General features: G+C 39.2%; 1 protein-coding gene and 1 long non-coding RNA gene across 4 annotated transcripts in view; one reads left to right on the forward strand and one right to left on the reverse strand.

Annotated features, from left to right (window-relative positions):
• The window catches only part of CPA6 (carboxypeptidase A6), an 82,489-nt gene extending 68,023 nt beyond the window's left edge, over window positions 1–14,466 (forward strand). Inside the window, exons 6-10 of one of the 2 annotated variants that reach the window (XM_072034539.1) lie at window positions 478–588; window positions 811–901; window positions 5,797–5,999; window positions 10,536–10,620; window positions 12,302–14,466. In XM_072034539.1, coding sequence (XP_071890640.1) covers window positions 478–588; window positions 811–901; window positions 5,797–5,999; window positions 10,536–10,620; window positions 12,302–12,489 — 678 coding nt within the window. In that variant the 3' untranslated portion in view covers window positions 12,490–14,466. The remainder of the gene's footprint in view (window positions 1–477; window positions 589–810; window positions 902–5,796; window positions 6,000–10,535; window positions 10,621–12,301) is intronic. The other variant, XM_005019354.6, reaches the window with a different exon arrangement.
• On the reverse strand, window positions 6,098–21,697 carry LOC106017050 (uncharacterized). 2 transcript variants are annotated; one of them, XR_003495717.3, is made up of 3 exons: window positions 21,399–21,697; window positions 11,436–11,560; window positions 6,098–7,763 (listed from the first exon to the last, which is right to left on the reverse strand). It is a non-coding gene; the product is annotated as an uncharacterized lncRNA (long non-coding RNA). The 2 variants fall into 2 exon arrangements; XR_011807477.1 differs by lacking the exon at window positions 6,098–7,763 and adding an exon at window positions 7,805–9,421.
• Window positions 21,698–21,837: the final 140 nt, after the last annotated feature.

The raw sequence follows: 21,837 nt of genomic DNA on the forward strand, positions 1-21,837 counted from the left end.
ATACAACAAAAGATTACATAAGGTGAGCCTTAAATACTTTTATACATGCTCTGACCTCACCAAATCATCACCTTGGTAGGAACAATATTGGTAGGAACAATAGCACTCCATTGGCTTAAGGGACCTAAGCATGTTTCCTCAGCTAAGAAACTGTTCCACTGACTTTCAGCTCTTACATCAAGAAACACTTCACGTGCATTTGTTTCTATGTAATGTGAGTTGTATTTTCTTGGCTATTAAAATTAACTGAGAAAAATAGGGTCTTTTGAACACCTTTTTTCACATACACACGCTACCTTTAATCACATTTAGAGGAAGATGTCAGCCTTTCCAGTACAGCTCTAAGAATGTCAATGGTGCAGTAGAAACAGGCCTCTGTAATTCCAGAGGCTACATGACCATCTTAACCGGTCACAACACTTAACCAGGAAATTATTTTTGTTATGGAAGCTACATACTATGACCTTTCTCCTGTAGGCTCTGCAAACATACCAGACTGATCCTGCCATGAGAAGGATGCTAACTCAGCTGTATTTCTATATTATGCCTGTATTTAATGTGGATGGATACCATTTTAGCTGGACAAATGTAAGTACTGTCAGTAGTTTTACTCAAAAAATTGTTCAGACAGGAAAGATTGAATGTTTATTTTGTCATTCAAAGGTGACTTTCTGTATAATCTGACCCATCAGTTTGTGTCATGCAAAATGGAAGTAAATAAATTCATTTGTGTGTACAGACAGATTTTCATCAAAATATAGTAATATTGTTAATTATATTGTTAATTAACTGTTTTAAAACTTACTTTAGGATCGATTCTGGAGAAAAACAAGATCAAAGAACTCCAGGTTCCCATGTCATGGTGTTGATGCTAATCGCAACTGGAAAGTGAAATGGTGTGGTAAGTCTGGAAGTACTTTGGTCCACCAGTTCAGATTATCCTGTATTTATATATCAACACAGTAAGTGGATTAGATCACATCAGTTGTGAAGTGTTCCACAGTTAAAGCAGTTAAAGTTGAAGCTGCTTTCCTATAGCACCACAAGGTAGGGCTCGAGTCTTCCATCTATCTTAAAAAAAAAAATAAAAAATGTCCTGAACTTTGGAAAAACACATTTTATCACAAAAGTTTTCATGGTAATTGTGGCAAAAGTGAAAAACCACACATATACCTGTTCTGCATTTCTGCAATAACTTAAATCATATGAAGCATAGTATTGAGTTTGGCCCATCACATTTCAGAATTTACCTGACTACAACTTTAGGAAATATTTTAGACTTCATTCTTCATTTTATTTAATTAATCTCTTCTCTGGAATGACCTTAGTTTTGGAAACTTCAGATTTGCTTTGTAGAGAAAGGTCTGAGAATATTTTAAGACCATTATTTTCAGTGATTTCGTGAAGAAGCTTTTAAATACATGGAGATCAATTGTCAAGGTCCCTGAATTTCTGTAAATACTTTCATAAAAACTGACCTAAATTTTGCATAGAGGGCACAGTAGTAATGAAATATTACCAGAAGGATATGCAATGGATCAGCTGAACAAGAAATGGTATTTTATTAAATCTCACAGCAAGGTGATACAACTCTCACACAGCAGTCAGCAGCCACACAAGTTCTGGTGTAGCAGAAAGAAACAGCCCTTCATTGTCAAATACAGCATTATACACCTGGTTCTTCTGCTGACCTGCTCTCCCATCTCGAGCAACTTCCTTCACCTCTCTGAAACTGTGTTTGCATGGTGTTAGCACAATGGTGCTCCCTTTGACCTATTCTTCTGGAACTTTCCAGGTGTTTCTACAGTGCTCTCACTGCTTGCAGTAAGGCTAAGCACTGTGCGGTCTGCCTTTCATTGATTTGATTGCCTAAATAGATTTTTGAAAATTGTAAGGATAAGAGTAAGGGTAAATTATCTGCTTGGGGGAATTATAAAAGAGATGAGAGTGAACAGAAGCATACATTCAATATGTATGCCTCACCCTCACGGTGAGGGTGACGGAGCACTGAACAGGCTGCCCAGGGAGGTTGTGGAGTCTCCTTCTCTGGAGATATTCAAGGTCTGTCTGGACACCTACCTGGGCAGCCTGCTCTGAGTAACCTGCTTTGGCAGGAGGGTTGGACCCGATGATTTTTCGAGGTCCCTTATAACCCCTACAGTTCTGTGATTCTGTGAATACAGTACGGACCCATACACTATGGACCTTCCAATTTCTATCAACTCTACTTGCAGTAAAGAGAGGACTGACATGGAAGCATTCACAGACGTTAGATCTTAGATGAGAATGCCTACACCTCATAAAATAATCCTAGGGCTGCTATCATGATCTTCAAGGCAAATTTATGCCACAAAACATATTGTAAAAATGAACCAAAGTCCTGCATCACTGTTATCATCTATTACTTAAGTGCAAAAATCACAACTGCAGCTATTTTGGGGATGTGTTTTTACTGTTCAGAAGTCACTGGCATAATTGGAATGAACAGTTCTCTTAAAAATCTTCAGAACCATACTATAGTTATCTATCATGCAACATTAATATTCACACAGTGTGTTTTTCTTCTAGACCTTAATTAATCTTTCTTGGGTTCAAATCCCTCTGCTCCTCCCTCTTCCTGCTCCCCTGTATTTAAAACACTCCAACTGTGTTAAAACCTAAACACTTTTTACTCAGTCCTGAAATGTTTGCTCATTTTTCTGTTTAAAAAAAAATAATAATAATCTAAGCTAAATGAAACCATAACAATACACATTCGTTGTGTGTTGCAATCCACTACTTGTTGAATCTCTTCCCTGCATAATAAATGAAAGGCAGATCCCCACCACAACTTTAAAAAATAAAAATTCTTTCAAAGTTGCTCATCATCCCACTAATCACATGCTCTGCTTTCCACACTGGACCCTAAATTCCACCTGATTCTCTCTTTCAGCAGAGAATAAAGAGCTCTTTCATGGACAGGGCTGACTGGTGCTCAGAAGATCCTCACCTGGAGGCCTGTGTTCTTGTTAATCTGACTCTAAATGAGGCAGAGAAGAATCTGGATCATATCACACGTTGAGGCTTGTAAAACCATGATGCATTTAAAATTTAATACTGCGTATGCTTGTAAAAAACTTTTAATACGGTTCAGTCACGCCTACAGTTTGCAGCCAAGGCTTGAACTTCACTGCAGGACTCCCAGGCAGGTGTGTGGTAGCAGAATCCATCCCCAGCAAAGCCACGGTGTGCTAGCTGCACTGAGCTATTTGGTAAAGATAGCACAGCATCCCTTCTGCTTTCCTCTGCCCTTCTAGTGCAGGACTTTGATGTAAGCTTTATGATGTTGCTTCTGTATTCTCTAGGGGCTGAAAAATGGGTTATGTCACTGATTGTGATAGATACCATTTTGCAGCGCCCCTGTGCCCAAACTAGTGCACAGAAATTGCACACAGCCCCAGGTGAATACTGACTTCAACATCTCTGGTATACAAATGTCCCTTGCAATATATATATATACATGTATATATATGCAATAATTAGCACAATGGTTTAATTCATGAGATAAACAGCAACTTTAAAGCCAATAATGAGGTACACAGAATTAAATCATTTCATAGGGCAAATCCAGTCAAAGGGTTTGCATCCAAAGCTCTGAGAAAGAAGCAGTGGGAATTAAAATTTCCAGTGCATCTCATTTACCGTTGCACCCCATTGCTCACTGAGGACAGCACCCCACACTGACAGGAGAAGTGGCTGCAAGGAAGTTTGAGAATCATGCTCCAGCTTATCCATACTCCCAGTCTTGCTTCTGTACCCAGTTAGACTTGGTTTTATCAGTCTTTGCACATGCTTCCTTTGTACTTTTGATCGTATGATAGATGCTGGATGATACCCTTGATATACTACCAGGTACAAAAATAAGGCAGCATGGTGATATTTAACGCAATTCCATTTTCTTCTCATGAATATAACTTTGAAATTTCACAGGAGTTGTTGATACATGCTGTATCATTTTTTATTTCTTGTGTTACTGTAAAAGAACTTGCAGTATGAAAATTCAGGATATCCTTACACTGTCCATGGGCACCATGGAAACTCAGTCTCTTTACCACCAGCCAGCTTCACTTAAGGAAAAACATTAACTACAGCTGGGATTACAAGTGGCTCACGATAGTAGGCTGAGCAGTTTAGAGAATCTTTTCTTCACTAAAAGTCACTAAACTGAGTCATATTTTACCACTGGGTCATTTTAGTGTTAGCTTGTAGGATTATGCTTTTTATTAAAAAGGAGGCTCGTTTTCATGGCTCAGCATAGAACACTGTTATGGGAGATGAAGCATCCATTAAAAAAAAAAAAAAAAAAAAAAAAAAAAAAAAAAAGCAGTAGCTCTGGAGGCTCTGTTAAATAGCTTTCCTTTAGCTATATTATCTGACAAGACATCAAGGCAGGGTGCTCTTGGGATCTGGATGACTTGGTGGCCATCTGTTCTGCAGGGAGGACACCATCTGCCCTCAACATAACCCTTCCATACCCACTGCTATCTAAGCAGTAATACCTTTTGATATCCCCACCTGTGGCCATTGAATGATAGCCTCATTTTTCCTATTACAAATGAAGCTGCAGCGTGAAATCCTTCCACTTTTTATTTTTTGGCATTAGGATGATCGCATAACCCTGCTTTAGTTCATATTATTATGCACTCTCACACACTGCTATTTTCTTATTATTTGAAGATGGGAGTACTTACTATACAAAGGAAAGCTGATAAAGCACTGCTTTTGTAAATCCCTGATGGTACCAGGAAATGTAGCAAACAATTATTATTCTGCAGGTCAGTGTGAAGCATGTGGCATTTAGAAATCACAGTGGATAAAAGAGTGCTATAGATTTGCATAAATATTCTTCTTTTAGGCCCAGACCCTAAGCTGTAAATGAGGTGGTGGCTTAGGACCAGAACTGCTATGTGATAAAGGAGCCACTACCACGCCTCCTTTTCTGAGTTTCATCTTTCACTACCTCATGGGATATTACATGTAGGTTTCACTTCTGTAGCTTACTGCCACATGAGCACAATGATGCAGTGAAAGAAATCCTCACAAATGGGCCCTTGCTCCTTTTTGAAAGAAAAATAAACCCTGTGCAAGCTGAGATTATTTCTATTTTAGTTAACTGAGCAATCATCCTATGCAGCTCATCATTTTTTTCCCATAAGGTTTGCGAGAGTAAAAATAGGCAGTAGTCAGGGACTATTCTCATGTTTTAAACGAGTCTCAAAGGTAATGCATGTCGAGGTTATCTACCTACCATTGCAGCTATCACTGCTTAAGCTACTACACTAAACTACTCTTAAGGGCTAGACTGGTCTTGGCAGTGACTGGTGAAAGATTCCCATTATTCCTAATAGACCAACTAAAACCCCTCACTAGTTTTAATAAAACCTCTATGCCAGAGTGCTATCATAAAATGTGCCCCTCATATGGAAATCTAGTGAAGAAAATACAACGAAGCCATGCTCTTCTTTTCTGTTTGGGTTAAAAACACATCCGCTGGGGAAAACTGCTTGTAGTTGGCCACTTGGCGTGTTTATTAGATGAACAAGCAGATTGCTGTGCTGAGGTCCCACTAGCTCATGCTCATCATTCACAAAAAAAGCAACTTGTTTATGGCTTTTCGTGCTTTTGCACAGAGACTAAGCAATTTTTTTTATGGCTTTTCATGCTCTTGCACAGAGGCTCACATAAGGCTGAGCCAGGAGTTGACCCATAGAAATTGCCTGTGATTGCTCACCATCAGCTTTCTCATTCCATCTCTAGATGAAGGTGCTTCATTTCACCCATGCGATGACACCTACTGTGGTCCCTACCCTGAGTCTGAGCCTGAAGTAAAGGCTGTTGCTCATTTTCTCCGCAAACATCGGAAACAAATAAAAGCCTACTTGTCCTTCCACGCATATGCACAGATGCTGCTGTACCCTTACTCTTACAAATATGAAACTATTCCAAACTTCAGTTGTGTGGTAAGTACATTAACACTGAAGAGAATACACTTCTCTATATAACATTTTTTGCTACATTTTCATTTTGAGAAGAGAGTTGTTTCTTCAATGCTTTGCACATATTTAATATTGAGCAGTATTTATTCTGGATCCACTTACAATCTCGTTTCTGATTAGATAGCCCTCCTTCAAAGTGAGTCAGCAGTAATTTGATTTAAATGGTATAGCGCCTTCCATCCATCAGTCCCTGCAAATTACCCTATAGGATAAATCCCTGGGTTTTAATTATAGTTATTATCATTTTATTTAATTAACAGTAATGGGAATTATGTAGTTAAGTCCCTGGGCATCATCTAGCTGATATCCTGTCCCTTCATGCTCAGAACTGGAACACTTGAAGCACAAAGAAGATCATCTTCAATTTTATGACCAAAATAAAATTGAAATGGTTTACATTTATTGATTAGAAGAGAAATCTCATAGATTTCACCAAAAATAAAGCTTCTATTGCCTTATGTATCAACCTGCTCAAATGTAGCATTTTTACCACTTGATGACAAGCAGTTAATTAACATCAGGTACTTTGGAGCTTTTGTTTATTAGGAGAATAAATTAATAGCGTTTTTTTTTTTTATGCAAGCCTATTGATTTACAAATATGTACATTTCATGTATTCTATGCTCATCCAAATGCAGGAGAGCTGTTCCCCCTGCTTGCAGTATGAAGTCTGCTTTGAGCCTGACTCCTGTGCATAAAACCTTCCCTTTAGCCAATTCTCTTAGGGAAATGTTGCTCAAGCTTCACTTGCTCTTTGCTCCTGCTCACAGCCACATATTGCAGCAATCACTAGCCAGCATCTTTCTTTTGCCTTGCCCATACATCTCTCATTCTGGCCTTGAAAGTTGCAGTGACATTTAACTTACTAGTTAAAGCTAGTTTACTCCAGAAGGAGCTTAACTGCATCTTACATTTGTCCTGTGCAGAATAAATGATGTTGTTAGTCCCTGGAGAGTCGCTGAAGTTTCACTGAGCTGCCCTCTCAGGAGACTGAGCAGCCAGCACTGCACAAACTGAAGTCTCTTTGTTGGTGTATTTCTGTTAAGACACTTAATTTCATGAGTTACTAAAATTTCTCCTGTCTGATGTCATTCTTGGGAAATAGAGCAAATTACAAGTTAGCTGTGCAGGCAAAGGCGCTAAAAATATGAACTTGTGGAGACTGGCAATCAAACTCTGCACTGACTCTGATTAAATCCATGAACCTTGTTTTTATTCTACCTTCTCCACCCTCTTTTGGGGAACAGCAAAGGGTTTCCCAAATGAACTGGTAGCTATTAATTACCAAAAACTGTAGACTGGGAATTGAAAACCCCAGGATCTCATTTCTTCGAAAATTAGCAGGTGCAAGCATCCTTTTATTTTAGAACAGACAAGACAGCAAAAGGTAAAGACATGATCTTAGGAAGAATCAGCATCTCCTCTGCCAGATGATTGCTGGGTATCAACAATACCAGGAGTAATGTGAGACAACAACAGACACAGTATTAGGAAATTCATTTGAAGGAAAATGAATCTCTGAAAGTTTTCATACATCCCAATAAGTCTTCAATACATGTTCTTGTTGCTTGACGGCTATTTCCTTTCTGAGAGAGAAACTGCCCCTCAGTGCACACACTGTACTTTTCCATCCAGAGCTTTTAAACCAAAGGAGTCCATCTTTGGTGAGTGATAGGTGTGCACTGAGTCTTTGACCAGGCTTTGCATCAGAGGGGTTTGAGTGTGAACCTAAAGTGACAAAGACACTGGTTTAGACAACAGCCCTGGACAAATGGAAGTCAAACACCAAATCTCAATGTTCTGTCACTGTTTGACTCTGGCATTGGTTTTGTTGCAGTGGGGCAAAAAGGAGAGGGAGGTTGTAATAAGAAACCAAAGTGATTTCCTGTTATTTAGAAAGTTTGGTATGGGAGGATTATAGCGGAAATGAATGGAATAGTGTAGCTTATTTATTTATGTGTTTTAATATTTGCCTCCAGCCAAAGGCTCCGTCACCCGGCAGCTCCTAAATGAATAATCTTTAATATTTGAAGTGTCTCAAATAGTGACTTAGGCTGAGGTTCCAGACTCTCCAGTTCTCCTGGAGATTTGCAGTGAGATGGGAAGTGGCAGTCTCTGCTTCCTGCTGCTGATGGAGCAAGCTTTGCTGGTCCACGTGGACTCCACATGCACAGCAGATAAATAGCAGTTGGTGTTAACAGGGGGCCACAATTAATCCCAGGCTAAAGAAAGGATGTTTCTGTCTGGGTCGTGTCATTCTAGAGAGCTGTCAGTTACCATTTCAATTAAAGCGTTCAATTATTCAGAGCTGCTTTGAAACTGGAGAGCTGTGTACTGATCACAACATGCATATTCTGGGCTAATTTAGGCACGAGTCTCTTATGAACCTTATTAACACTCTCCTGAAATCTGTCCTTTTAAGATACTTAAAAGGAAAGTGTGCTTTAAGAAAAAAAAAAAAAATGCAGCAAAAACCTTCATCTACCTAGAGAGTTTTAAATTTCACCTACTGTTCACTCCTTTTTTTTTTTTTTTTCTCCTGTACAGTCACTTGTAATAGTGTTTACGGTGAGCTTATATGGCCTGACTGAGTTTGTTTATCTCCTTGTAAAAATCTGACAATTGTATGTGAAGCTTTCTCCTTGGGGGGGGTGTTCAAGGGCTGGTTGCCCAGGTTTATTCACAGTGAGATCTGCACAGTGTGAAATGTCCCCCTTCGGCACATAACTCCAAGAGGGGAAGTGAGCAGCATCCCTCCAGGCTAAGAGCAGTGCGGGGACACCTGCCTACATGCCAGACACGTACTTGGGTCCCTCCTGGGCTGACCTTCGGGCAGTTGCTGCGCAGAACTCAGTGCTGTTGTGCTGCTTTAAAATGGGAATTGCCAAAGGATTTCTTCAGAATGATTTCAACAGGGCTTGCCTGTTTTCTGTCATTGCTGTAGGATATGTAACTCATGTGGGGAGTGTTCTCTCTCATAGCTGTGTTCTCCTTTCCATGGCACATTTACTGGGATGACTGCTGCACTGTCGCAATGAAACCCCTCTGCCCTCACAGGATCTGACACCTCCTGCCCCATCAGGGTCCTGTGTGTGATGACTCACAAAAGTTGAGGCATCTGCATGCGTAAGAGGAGGAATAGTCCCTAAAGACATTACTTCCCTCTGTTTTGGGCCTCCTGCCACCTCCTCGTGCTTGGTGTGGGGTGAGTCAGAAATTGCCCGTCGGCGTCAGCTGGCTCCCAGGTCCCAGCCCTGCAGAAGTGCAGGGCAGCACTGACTTGAGCAGCTCCTGCCTTCGTGCAGCCTCTCGTGGATGTGGTGAGAGGAAGACAAGAGACCAACTGAAAGTATCAGGCCAGAATCTCCACCACAATCTTCCTTGTGCTGAGAAACAAACAAACCAAATCCAGTTGTGTCTAGCAGATTTTCATAATGGGGTAAAAATTTCTTTTTCCATTTGGCAAGAGCTGGACAAGCTAGATAAATGGGCCCATGTGAACATAATGAGGTCTAAGTGCTGCACCTGGTGTGGGGCAATCCCAGACATGAGCACAGACTGGGAGAACTCATTGAGAGCAGCCCTGCAGAGAAGGACTGGGGGGTTCTGGTCGACGAAAAGCTTGACATGAGCCAGCAGTGTGTGCCTGCAGCCCAGAAGGCCAACTGCATCCTGGACTGCATCAACAGAGGAGCGACCAGAAGGGTGAGGGAGGTGACTGTCCCCCTCTGCTCTGCCCTTGTGAGGCAGAGCACTTCCTTTTTCTTTCAAATATGTGCATCCTTCCTATGGGTTTGCAAGCAGTATTAAGCAGTATTCATGTGTGACCCTCAGGACTTGCCATGCACCAGGCCTCCTGCACACAGTTTCAAAGGATGCCGTGAACCCTTTTAAACAGACTGTATCCATATGGATCTTGAAATGTAGGTGCTCATTTTCCCCACACAGCACTGAACCTGCACTTCTGCAATAGTGAAAATAGATCTCCAAGCCTATGTTTCCTGGTACCAGAGAAAGTTAGACCAGTGGTGAATATTCCCCAGACTACCAGAGATTCAGGAGTGGAATTTGCCTCTTTCCTTCTTCCTGCTTGCTGGACCACTGTGGAATGAAACCTTCAACCACCAGCAGAAATGAGATTTAGTGGACTGGGAAATATATTTGCAGATGTTGGCAGAATATGCTTGCATAGCTTTTTATATGCCTAAAAAAATGGTATATATACACCTATAATTAGAAATATTTAATGGCTGACCGTTCACAGGGCAGTGAGCTTTTTTATGCCATGAAAATACTGAATCAAGTTCTTAGTGTTAGGGAATTACTGTCAATAAAGATAAATAATGCATTTCTTGCTTAAAATCATTTTAGTTTGGTTGCTGCAGACTTACAGAACATGGCATTGCGCCGGAAATCAGCAATCCATAGCTCAGGTTCCAACCCCACTGCAGTATTTAATTCAGAACCTAATTTATGCATTTGTTTTTCTCCCCCACACAGGAATCTGCAGCCTATAATGCCGTTAATGCTCTTCAGTCTGCCTATGGCGTAAGATACAGATATGGTCCTGCATCTAGCACTTTGTGTGAGTTTCCCTCTGACACAAGTTTATGGCTTTCACCCAACTATAGTAAGAAGGAGACTACCTTTGTTATTACAAAAGAAGCAAATACTGTTTAAAGTGAACTTTGCTCTAGTTGTGAATGGTGAAGAAGGCGGAAAAAGTTTTGTAACTGACAGTCAGTTGATTGCAGTAAGATTAAGTCAATTGATGCAATAAAAGAGAATAAAATGCAATGCATTTTAGCGAGGAAATCCAGCAAGTAACATGTTCAGAACATACAAAAAGAGATTTAAATAAATAAATCTGAAGATCTGAAAAAGCATATCTTTACCGGATACTGCAAATGCATTACTAAGTTATAAAATATTTGGGAGAAAATAATTCAAAGTAGTTTTCAGCTTTCACTATTACTTTGCCTCTCCCTCTATGTACTTGTGATAGATACAGCTATTCATGAGCTCCTTCTAAAATTTACGATGATCTCCATAAAACTTAGGTTTCAAATGCCTCAGTGTCTAGATGATGGTAACTGATAGCAACAGTATCTTTACTTGGATATCTTCCGTTTTTTCAGGGGGTGATTTCAAATGCATTTTCCCCTATAAACAGAGTAACTTTAAAATGCTCTCTTTAAATATGTAACAACATTTGTCAAACAAGCTCCCCATGCAGATGGGAAAAAGGAAATGAAGTTCAATAGGTTTCAACGAGACGTCATTCTCTTTACTGAAACTATGAGGCCTGAATTCTCTTGGTAAGAACAACAGGCTACGAAAAAAAAAAAAAAAAAAAAAAAAAAAAAAGTGAAGAGCTTAAGTAAATAGCAAGATCCTTACCAAGTAATCTGCATCTCCTTTGCTGTTGCTGTGTTTTTGTTGGAGCTCTACACATCACACCGTGCCGTGGGCCCCCATCTCACAGCACAGTCATCGTCTTGTGCTCATTACAGTGCAGTCGTTAGCTGTGTCGAAGCAAGAGCAGTGTGAATTAATGCTAGAATTGCGCAGAAGAAAGCAGGCCACATAGGAGATGGATCTTTATATAAATATAAGTGTCTTGGGTAACCAACATATGGAGATAATGAAAAGCATAAGAAACACACTTCCTCTGGAAGGTTTGTTAATATTAGACACCACCTATGCAAATGCAATCATACTGTAAGGAAATCATGAGATGAGACAGAAATTAAGAGAAAATAATTTTAAAAGCTCTTTAGAAGGAGACTGTATTTTACTTTATCATCTTTCTCCCTTCTCTATGAAAAGGAATTGCCTTAAAAAAAAAAAAAAAAAAAAAGAGAGAGAGAGAGAGAAAAAAAAAAAAAAAAAACCTAGAAGCATGCAGAGCACAGTTCCAGCTGGGAGATCTTCATGGAAGCAAAGCTCTGGTACAAGAACAGTTTGGGGCTGTGTACTAAATGTTCACTTTTATTGAAGTTTCTCTCTACACAGAGAAGTCAGTTATTACTTTTTTCATGTGAAAATCTAGGGTCTAATCTTGTATTGGGCCAAGCACTTTACACAAGGAGCTGGGTGCCCATACCTCTCTCTGAAGGGTGTTTCGGGTCAGGGAGCAACAGCTTGCATTGTAGCTGTAGTCACTGTGTGCTGTAGACATAATACCACGATAACTATCCAGTGTTTTCAACATGACCTGCATTGAACTGTATTTTTTATACTTTTCTCTGAATTCCCTCTTTCAGATGTGAGTTCTGGCAGCTCTATGGACTGGGCCTATAAAAACGGTATCCCCTATGCATTTGCATTTGAGCTGCGTGACACCGGCCATTTCGGGTTTTTACTTCCTGAGACGCTGATCAAACCAACCTGCACGGAGACCATGCTTGCAGTTAAAAATATAACTCTTCATCTGCTGAAGAAATGCCATTGAGAGATATGGCATTGTTTCTACCAGACACACCTGGCCAGAAATGGAAAAGAAAAACAAACATTTATTTTTTACTCTACAAAAGTCCCTGAAGTTGATATAGTAACTTAGCTTTCCATTTGGTGTAACATATTTAGTTCTTTTTGCATTAAAGCTTTGATTCTCTGCCAGGGACTTCACTGCGGCAGTTCTTGTCCCACATACACGTGCTTGAAAGAAAACTTACTTTCTAGAGTGTCCCTGGCCTTACTGCTTTCCCAAACAGGACTTTCCTCAGTGGAGTCTCTTGAACAAGGGGATAAAATTAACCTTCATATATATGCACTGTGTCCCAATGCAGGCCTGTGTGTATAGCAGTAAATGGCAGTGCAGTATATAGTTGTGGCTGGACATGCTACAGGTAGCAATGTGTCTTCTTTCTGCATTTATACATACATATGTATATGCACTTTTCTGATTTTTATTCATATAATGCAGGAATTTGACCCAAGGTTTCCTTTAACTGTTCAGAAATAACGACTTTCAAATGTATATATTGGGGTGGACTAAAAATCAACATACTGCCCTTGAAAATGTAACTTCCCTAGAGATTTGTAAGAATTATAATGAAATATAATTGAACTATACAATACTCTGCTTTATGGAGAGGCCATAGCTGACAAAGCAAATTGCCATGACTAGGAGCTTGGAACCAGGCAGGTGACTGGTGCTTCTGGGTTTTGCCATAGTATATGCCCATTTCTACCAGCTGAGGACCTAGTCTTGACCTGTAATTACAATGTTAACTGATGTTTTATTCATCGGTATTCTTGCAGTGAGTTCCGTAACTCTGTGGCTATGTGGCGGCTCTTCTTGGAAGTCATATTTTTTGCATGCTTTAAAGGAATTAATAATAGATTGTTAAGTGAGATGGAGGTGAAATCAGAAGCTTTACAGCTGAAAGAGAGAAAATAAGCACCATGTTTGAAAGAATAATAATGAAAGCACAGAGAATATAACAACTTGTTGAGGTTTTGGGGGTACTTTTAAAATACTATTTTTTTCATTTTATTATATCTGCAAAAGCATATATTTTACTTTATTAATGCTGAGTTTAATCTTATGTCATAACATGTTAAATAAAATGTATTTGTTAATAAAATTATCAAAGGCTTTTGAAATATTCTTCACATTCTATTTCATTGTTAAGACTTAGTTCATGGTTTTAACAATTTTCCGTATCTGTAAAACATTGTATCTGTAAAACATCTGTAAAACATATTGTATCTGACAGATACAATACTTTAAAAAATCTACACCCTCTAGATACATACCTGAACTTAGTAAATGTACAACATTTATGAGACTAGGGAGCACTATATTTAAATAAGAATACTATTGTCTTCAGGACTTCAAAAGGCAATCAGTGAGCAAAGATGACAGAATCCCCTTCTATGTAAGTTTAACATTTTGTTAATAAAATGTATTTATTTTAAGCAAGCTTTCTGAAAGCTTGTCCAGACTTGATTAGTTCAGAGTTGTTTGAATAATGCAAGTTTCTAATATGCTTTAATTAAAATCTAGGTAATGGAAGCTCTAAAAAATATCTATCCAATGATCATCTCCCATTTGCTTATGACCATAATCATTAAATATTTTGAAGACCACAACAGTCGTTTGCTATGCACAAATTCTTGACAACCGGTCCTGGTTGTGGTGTAAATTAAATATTAGCACCAATTGTCAAGAGTTATCCTGGATTTAAGTAATAAGATATAACTGTTACAAGGACATGTGGAACTGAAGTAAAGGACAGAAGGTGTGAGAGATGCCTAATCAGCAGGAGACAATTTATCATTGGATTGCTACAGTACAGCCTTTTCCACACACAGGCCAGAAGAAACCAGATTCGGATGTGATGGATTGATTGCTGCTCATAGTATAACGGTTCATCACATGAAACATTTCAGATTTATCTTCATACCATACATCTCTACTTGTACTGAAAAGTAATTGAACTCTTGGAGAAAAAAAAAAAAAAAAGAAAGAAAAAAGAAAAACAAAACTCTTTTTATTAAGAAAAGGTCCTAACATTTTAGATGTAGTTGACCTTGGACGGGAATAATTGCAGGTAGTCCTACATTTGTCTAAGACAGTTTGACATTTAGAAGTATTTGATTTTAAAAATATTTGATGAATAAAGCCATGTCCTGGCATCTGGGTGGACTAAGCCTGAATACTGCTTTACATGCGACTGAAATCTCTGAGCTGAGCTGAGTGTTGAAGACCTTTCTATGGCAGGATGATTCAGTGCCCCACAGCTGAATACAAGTGTAATACAAGTGCCAGACCCAGTACAACAGTCTCCGAGTCCTTTAATTTCAGGGTCACTAAAGCTGATCAAAAAGACACTCCCCAGAAAAGAGTAAACCCTATTTCCTGAATTAAGAATTTGTAAGAAAATTAATCAGCAAGAGTGATTCTAAATAGAGCAATTTACCCTAAAGCAAGAATTCTTATAACAGCTATTTGGATATGGAACAATAGCCTTTTTGACTTACAAATGTTACTTCTCTGAACATTTCTTTCTTATCTCTATAATTACTTACATCTCTTCCCTTTCTACTTCTCTTCAGCAGACTTTATTGCCCATAGAACAACGGAATTGATAGCTGGTTTTGAGAAAAATGAGTTTATGTTATGACGATAGGTATAGTTTATCATTCAAATAAAAAGCACATGAACAGCAAAACAGTGGTTATTAATCTAGCCGTCAAAATCAAATATATAATCATTATGTGAAATCCCGGAGTTACAGTTCTTTTGCTTATTGATAGAATAACTATAACTACTTCTGTAAATTGGAAAAAATGCTCAGACAAGGTTTGTGAACATCTGCTCTTTTCTTTGATAGCTTTTATGTTTTAAAAACAAAACTCAGGTAAATTAGCATGAATAAAACAGGCCTATGCCTCTGAAAGTCACCCTTCTCGAGCACAAAAAAAAAAATTATCCCAAATGTGAACTTAGAAAGATTCCAAGTGACCTTGAATTGTCATTCATAAATTGTTAAGAAATTCACCTTTATATGTTGAAAAAGGTACTGAGTTTCATTGCAAACCTTGAACAAAGAACATACGGTGAAGCTCCCCATACCTTCTTCAGAAGTTGCTTCAAAAAGGTCAACACATTTGGTTACCCATGTAACGTATAAAGCCTACAAAAAAAATGCATTATATATACATATTTAAAAAAAAAAAAAAAAAAGTCTGAAATTTGAGCAGAAAGATTAAGAATGACCTTGAATGCCAACATGCATTTACTTGGAAATAACCAGTACCAGTCAGCTTGTCTACAAAATAAATTGCGGCATGCAGATTGCACTATCTACTCGAGGACTGCACAAAAATGCTTATTGAAAACACTACACTTAATTCTTCAGGCTGAGAAGAAAGCAGCATATTTCCTACCAAAAACAGGTTAATATTTAACCACTCTAGTTTATTCATGTTAAACAATACCCTCCCTTTTTATGTTTACATTTAATTTAATGGCATTGCTCAAAGAATAAGATATTCAGTAGCATGAGTTGAGCAGTATATAAGCCCTTTGACATCCTTTCCTTTAGCTGAGTGAAACTACTGTATCATTTCTATAGCTCAGTGTTGTAGCAGTCACATTCATTGTTAGTCTCATACATAATGATTTTATTTTTTTCTTTTTGTGACTAAAAGACAAATGTTACCAGTTTCATTCAGTTCTGAAGTGTTGGTAAAACACCAGAATAATATATCAAATGTATAGAGATCAAACTACACCTCTGCTGAAGAGAACAGAAATCTAAGGAGAACAGAAATCTAACTAAGCCTCAGAGAGTGCTTTAAAATACGAAGCCAATTACATTGATTATATTTCTTTGAAAACATTTTTAAACACTCATCATGCCAACTACCTGTTTAAAAACCTTCTGTCCACAGAAATCATTGTAGGAGGAAATCTCTGTGCAGACTCCCTTGTGTTCTGTTTGATTATATCTATAGACCCTCCATCCACATCAGCATCATGGAGTCAGGTGTACTGATGCTGGTTGTTGGTCTGTAAAGGATGAAGGTTTACTACTCCAGAGTGGCTTTCACACTCCTCAGCTGAATGTGCCCATCATCCTACTTGTAATGCACCCCTTGAGCAGCTGGTCAGAAACTCACACCTTTAGGTGGTGTCAAAGGGGCCTGCCTTTACAACAAGGTCTTCTGCTAGTATCTGCAAATTTGGGATAACCAGGGTTAACCCCCATATGAGCAGTGAGCTCATACAGGGTTGTTCTTAGCAAATAAGGAAGTGTGTGGTGCAATAAGTGTATCTTCAACCCAGAAGACAACCCTAAATGCTTGTCCCTCCCCAACAGGCAGCAGTGGTCAACCAGAAAGTTGCAGCTCTCTGCATGTGGGACATCAGGGAATGCACTCATATATAATAGATTCAAATGTTAATTAAAAAATTCTGCCACTGTCCCCTGCCATGCAAAAAGTGCATGCCTGTGACAGTGAAGATCCATCCTTTGCAATAAGGACAAGGGATAATGTTCATCATAGTTCCTGTCTGCTCTGAGATTCCTGCTACCCTACCAATGTTTAGCATTAATGAAAAAGATGTGGGCAGAATAGCCATAACAGGGAGCTATTTTAATCTCTCCCCAGGTCTGTAGGAGTGCATACTTTAACTGAAATAATAGATAACTGGTTCTGAAATAAATATTGTGGTATGACTGTGAGCAGGTGTTTTAGTCTTTTGTGCTGACTACTAAGTGCCAGGCTGTTCCTCTGCCTACCAGTACAGCTTGATGCTGGGTGCAGGAGGGGGTGGGAGTGTTGCTTTTTTTAACCAAATAATTAACCTTTCTTTTTTTTTTTTAACCAATTCTGAGCAGAATACAAAGTTACATATGTCTGAGAAAGTTTCATTTTATAACAGAATTTTCAGTTTTCTTGAAAATAATTTATCTGTTTGAATCACAACCAGTGTTTAGATGGCTCGTTTTCTTCAGCATGCTATAACTGGAAGAAAAAAAAAAAAAGAAAAAAAAAAAAGTAAAGCAGTCTGAAAATCTCTGCCAAAATGACTGATCCACTCACTGTTTCATTTTATTTTGTTTCTAGATGGAGAAAATCTGGGTTGACTGGGCTGAATCAAAGCAGTTCAGTCAAAAATCTGTGTTAAGTGTTCTGTGCTTAGTTAGCTAGAAATAGCTGGGGGGGTTGTTTTGTTTTGTTTCTTAAAAAAAAAAAAAAAAAAAAAAAAAAGTATACTTTATGTTCTTTATACCGACTAATTGCTTTACTCTGAATTTAATTATCATATTCACAGAGCTTAATACGGTTTGGGCTGAGGTATTGTTATTTTCCTGGGAGCCAGGCAGCCTCCTAAGGGTTAAATGAGTGGCATGCCTGCCTCTGTGGTAGGAGAAGCAGAGCTGCTGTTTGGCCTTGTTAGCACAGAATCTGTCAAAAAGGCAAAATGTACTTGAGCCTTATCTCACAGAATAAATTTGCTACATCACGCTGTGCGCTTCTCCATTTCTCCTCCTCCATTTCAAAACCGACATGAGTCCTGTCTGTCAGTGATGACTGCGGGCTCTAACAGCTCCTAACTTTCGGGACTAAATTTAAATGGTGAACCTGTTAAAATGTGTGAACTTCACCACATACCTACGCAGCTCAGTTCACACACAAACAAGGTGTCTGTCTGCACAGCGTGTGCTGGCTGAGGGTTTACATAACAGTGTGGCTGCAACTCATGGCAGACACAAGGCCACGGGTAGCAGGCGGCGTGTGCTGGGCTTCCCCCCTCCACACGCTGTGAGCACCCCAGTTCAGCCACTTCATCTGGTGCCTTAGAGCCCCCTGTGCTATTACATGGGTGCAAAACCCAAAACTATTCACTCAGGGCCACTGTGGGTCTGCTACCATTACCAACCACGAGCCCTGAGCACAGACCCTCTTCATGGGTATGGCCTGTGGTCAGGTTTGCCTGAACAGCTTTGGGCAGAGGCTGTGATAAGCTGTTACATCCTCAACTTGCATCCCAGAAAGCCTTTGTTATCTTGTGGGTTACAAAGAAGGTCCTGTGTCACTGCCCAGAGTGACCAAAGGGGTGTCTGAGCTCTTCCTGTAGAGGCTGATAATGCTTCAGGAAGGCCCTGGGGAGCCTACAGGCCACCAGGATTTTGTGTCTTCTTCAGCCCATGAGCAATTCTTCCATATACTACACATTTTTAGGAACACATTTTTAAAATCATAATTTTAAACAAAACAATAAAAGAATTCTTATATTAAAACTGTTGCACTTATTTTAATGAGGCTTCTTTTTGGAGAAGCTGAGGTAGAAGTGACCTGAAGCTGCTGTTATCCTGAAGGATGTTTAGGGATTCAGCGGACGCAGTCCACTTCCCTTCAAATGTACACCTGCCGACCCCACAGATGATAACTGCAGCCTTCAGGAAATGTTTCAGCAGAGACCTCACAGCAAACCTGTCTGAAGAACAGGCTACTCTTCAGAGAGACGTTTTGATGCTGATGAATGTGGGGAAGTTCGTCTATAAATCTCCCCTCTTGAGCAGAGAGTAGGAACATCATGTTTCCACAGCTGTCAGGACTGCATTTTTCAAAGAAAACGTTAAACTCTACCTCAGAATTTTAACAGAGCAAGGAAGGTCCCCGTTCATTTCACACTTCCCTGCACTTCAGCAGCAAGGAAGGCTCCTTGGCTGGTGTGGCTGGCTGCACTTCCACCGACACCCAGCCCGTCAGAAAGAGCAGCATTAAAAATCACTGGAATCACTGTCTTGTTTTTCTTTTGCCTCTGTATCTTAAACAATCCGTCAGTGCTAAAGCCTGAATATGCACAAGAGTAACTCTCGTCCGTTTAGGTGTCTGTTGAAGGGCAGCGAAAAAGCTGATTTCTTAAAAACTCCTGTTTTGGATTCAATGATTTCCATTTTGTGGAAAATCAGCAGTCTGTATGTACAAAAAAAAAAAAAATCTTAGAAGACAAATGATTTGTGAAAAGTTTTATCCACAGACATACTAAATACAGAATATATCATCTTCATACTCCTGTTCTGAATGCATGGACCCAAGGCACACTGGTTGGAGGAGGTTCCCATTTCACTCACTGTCAGGTAGACTAAACATAAAGGCAAAGGAAGCAGTCTAACATGGGGTAAGAGAAAAAGTCCAAATTAAATAGCAAGACTGTAGGCCCCAAGAGCAGCAGACATTACCTGGATGAGTATAAAAAGGCATTTTAATTTTTAACTACCAATAGTGAAGCACCAATACTTAAGAAAGATGAAAGGAAAACAACCATGTGGGATAATTAGAGGACTGCTGGGTCAGATGGCTTACTGGAAAAGCAAATGGCTAGAAACAGATGAAAAACAAAAGTTAGACAAAAAACCAGCAAACAAGCAAAAATTAATCATTTTAGATTGAATTGCAGTCTGTGAAAAGCATAAAAATAACTTCATGAAGAAATGTAAGTAAATGGATACTGGTGGGATTATTTCTAAGGTAAAAAGCAGAGGACTGAAAGGACATTAAAATCTAGAAAATCATTTCTCCATTCATCTGATGATGTCAAATAACTTACCATTGCAGTACTCCCATGTGGACAATACTAATATTCAGGAATCCTCTGACATAATTAATTTTTAATGCTTATGGATATTAGCAAAGAGGTGAAGGAATACAGTAATGCCTCCCCCTCAATCACAGCATTGCTCACTCTGCACAGGTTGGCACCTTTATCTCCACCTCTCCAGCTGTACATGGGAATAAACCTCAATACGGCAGAAGTGGATGCCTATCTGCTGTGTGAAGAAGCAGAGCGGCAGATTCCACACAGAGGTAGCAGAAGTAATCTGCATTACATTTGGGGCATATTTCCACAGGGGCGCATGGAAAAGTGTAAAAATCACCATGTATCTGCTGCAAGATATTGGAGACTGAGAAGTAAAGAGAGTTAAGATTAGCTTCCTTTACAGAAAACCTTGCTTGCCATAAAATTCATCGAAATACTGATCCCACTGCATAGGTAGAAGAGCATTTCTTCTCCACTTTTCATTAGAAATCCATTACATGATTTTTCTCTATTCCTCTTCATTGCAATGCATTTTCATAAGTACACAGCTTTTCAAGAATAGATTTGTACTGTAAGTGAAAAGGATATAGTTGCAGCACCATCAATATACAGCATGAAGTTACAGACATGCAAGAAATTCCAAAAAAGCATCACTGGAACCCAGAAGATGAGACGTATACGGGAATGTTTCCAAGGAAGGCTCTCCCAGACTTGACTAATCTTAACAATGTACGTCTATTTATATGGCACATTATGCTCAAATCCACTACACTATAGAAGCCAAAGCTACAATGAAAGGGAAAACTGCTGGATATCTATCATTTTGCTTGCTATTCAGTGTGGGAAATTATTTTAACACAGCAAGAGTCATTTTATTTATTTAAGATATAAGTCCATAGCATTTAAAAAATGAAGCAATAAATAAATAAGTCTTTGAACTCTGCAAAATACTTTGTCATACAAAAGAATATTACTTTTGAAAGTTCACATACACATCAACGATAAATATAGCAGTGCTTTTGCCTTAGGTGTTTCCTGTCAGTTATATACACTGCCATGAAAAGGACCAAAGCCTTTAGCAGCTCATTCACTATTATTCAGCATTTTGACAACAAATGACAACCCTACAGCCAAAAGCACACTTGAGATTTCTGAGATATCCCACTAAAGCCACCCATTCTTTTGTGGCTGAACGAAACAGGCAGCCCTTGTGCCTCCTCCCGGAGGATAATAATGCTGGGTATTGTGGAAGCTCGAGGTGTTAGTGTTACAGGCTTACCTATGCCACCACTCACCTTCTGTTTTTCCTGAATACGTCCCCTGGGGTGGCAGGCCTGAAGTTTCACCTGTCTGGGAGAATAAATTCACAATCCTCCTGCTCTGAAAGTGGGATTTAACTCGTCTGACGTAAATTGAATGAAGACTATTCATCTGAACTAAATCCCTCTATACAGTGGGTAGGGAAAATAAAGGATGTAGATGTTAATAGGTCACATCTACCATAGACTTGGTATTATTGCTACTGTATGTGTTCCTCATTAGATGTTGCTCCTTTTGCATAGCGAGAGCCCAAATGACAGCTGAGACTAGGAGCTTAGCTTTTATAACTGTTAAAATTAGTTGAGACAAATTCCATCTGAGGATGGGACTTACCCCTTAATTTTCAGTAGATCTAGCTCTGGCTCAATTCAGATGCCTGAAGTTCTTTCTTTCAGGGTTGCCCATGACATGCGG

This window comes from Anas platyrhynchos, chromosome 2 (assembly GCF_047663525.1).
Source record: "Anas platyrhynchos isolate ZD024472 breed Pekin duck chromosome 2, IASCAAS_PekinDuck_T2T, whole genome shotgun sequence".
NCBI lineage: Eukaryota > Metazoa > Chordata > Aves > Anseriformes > Anatidae > Anas > Anas platyrhynchos.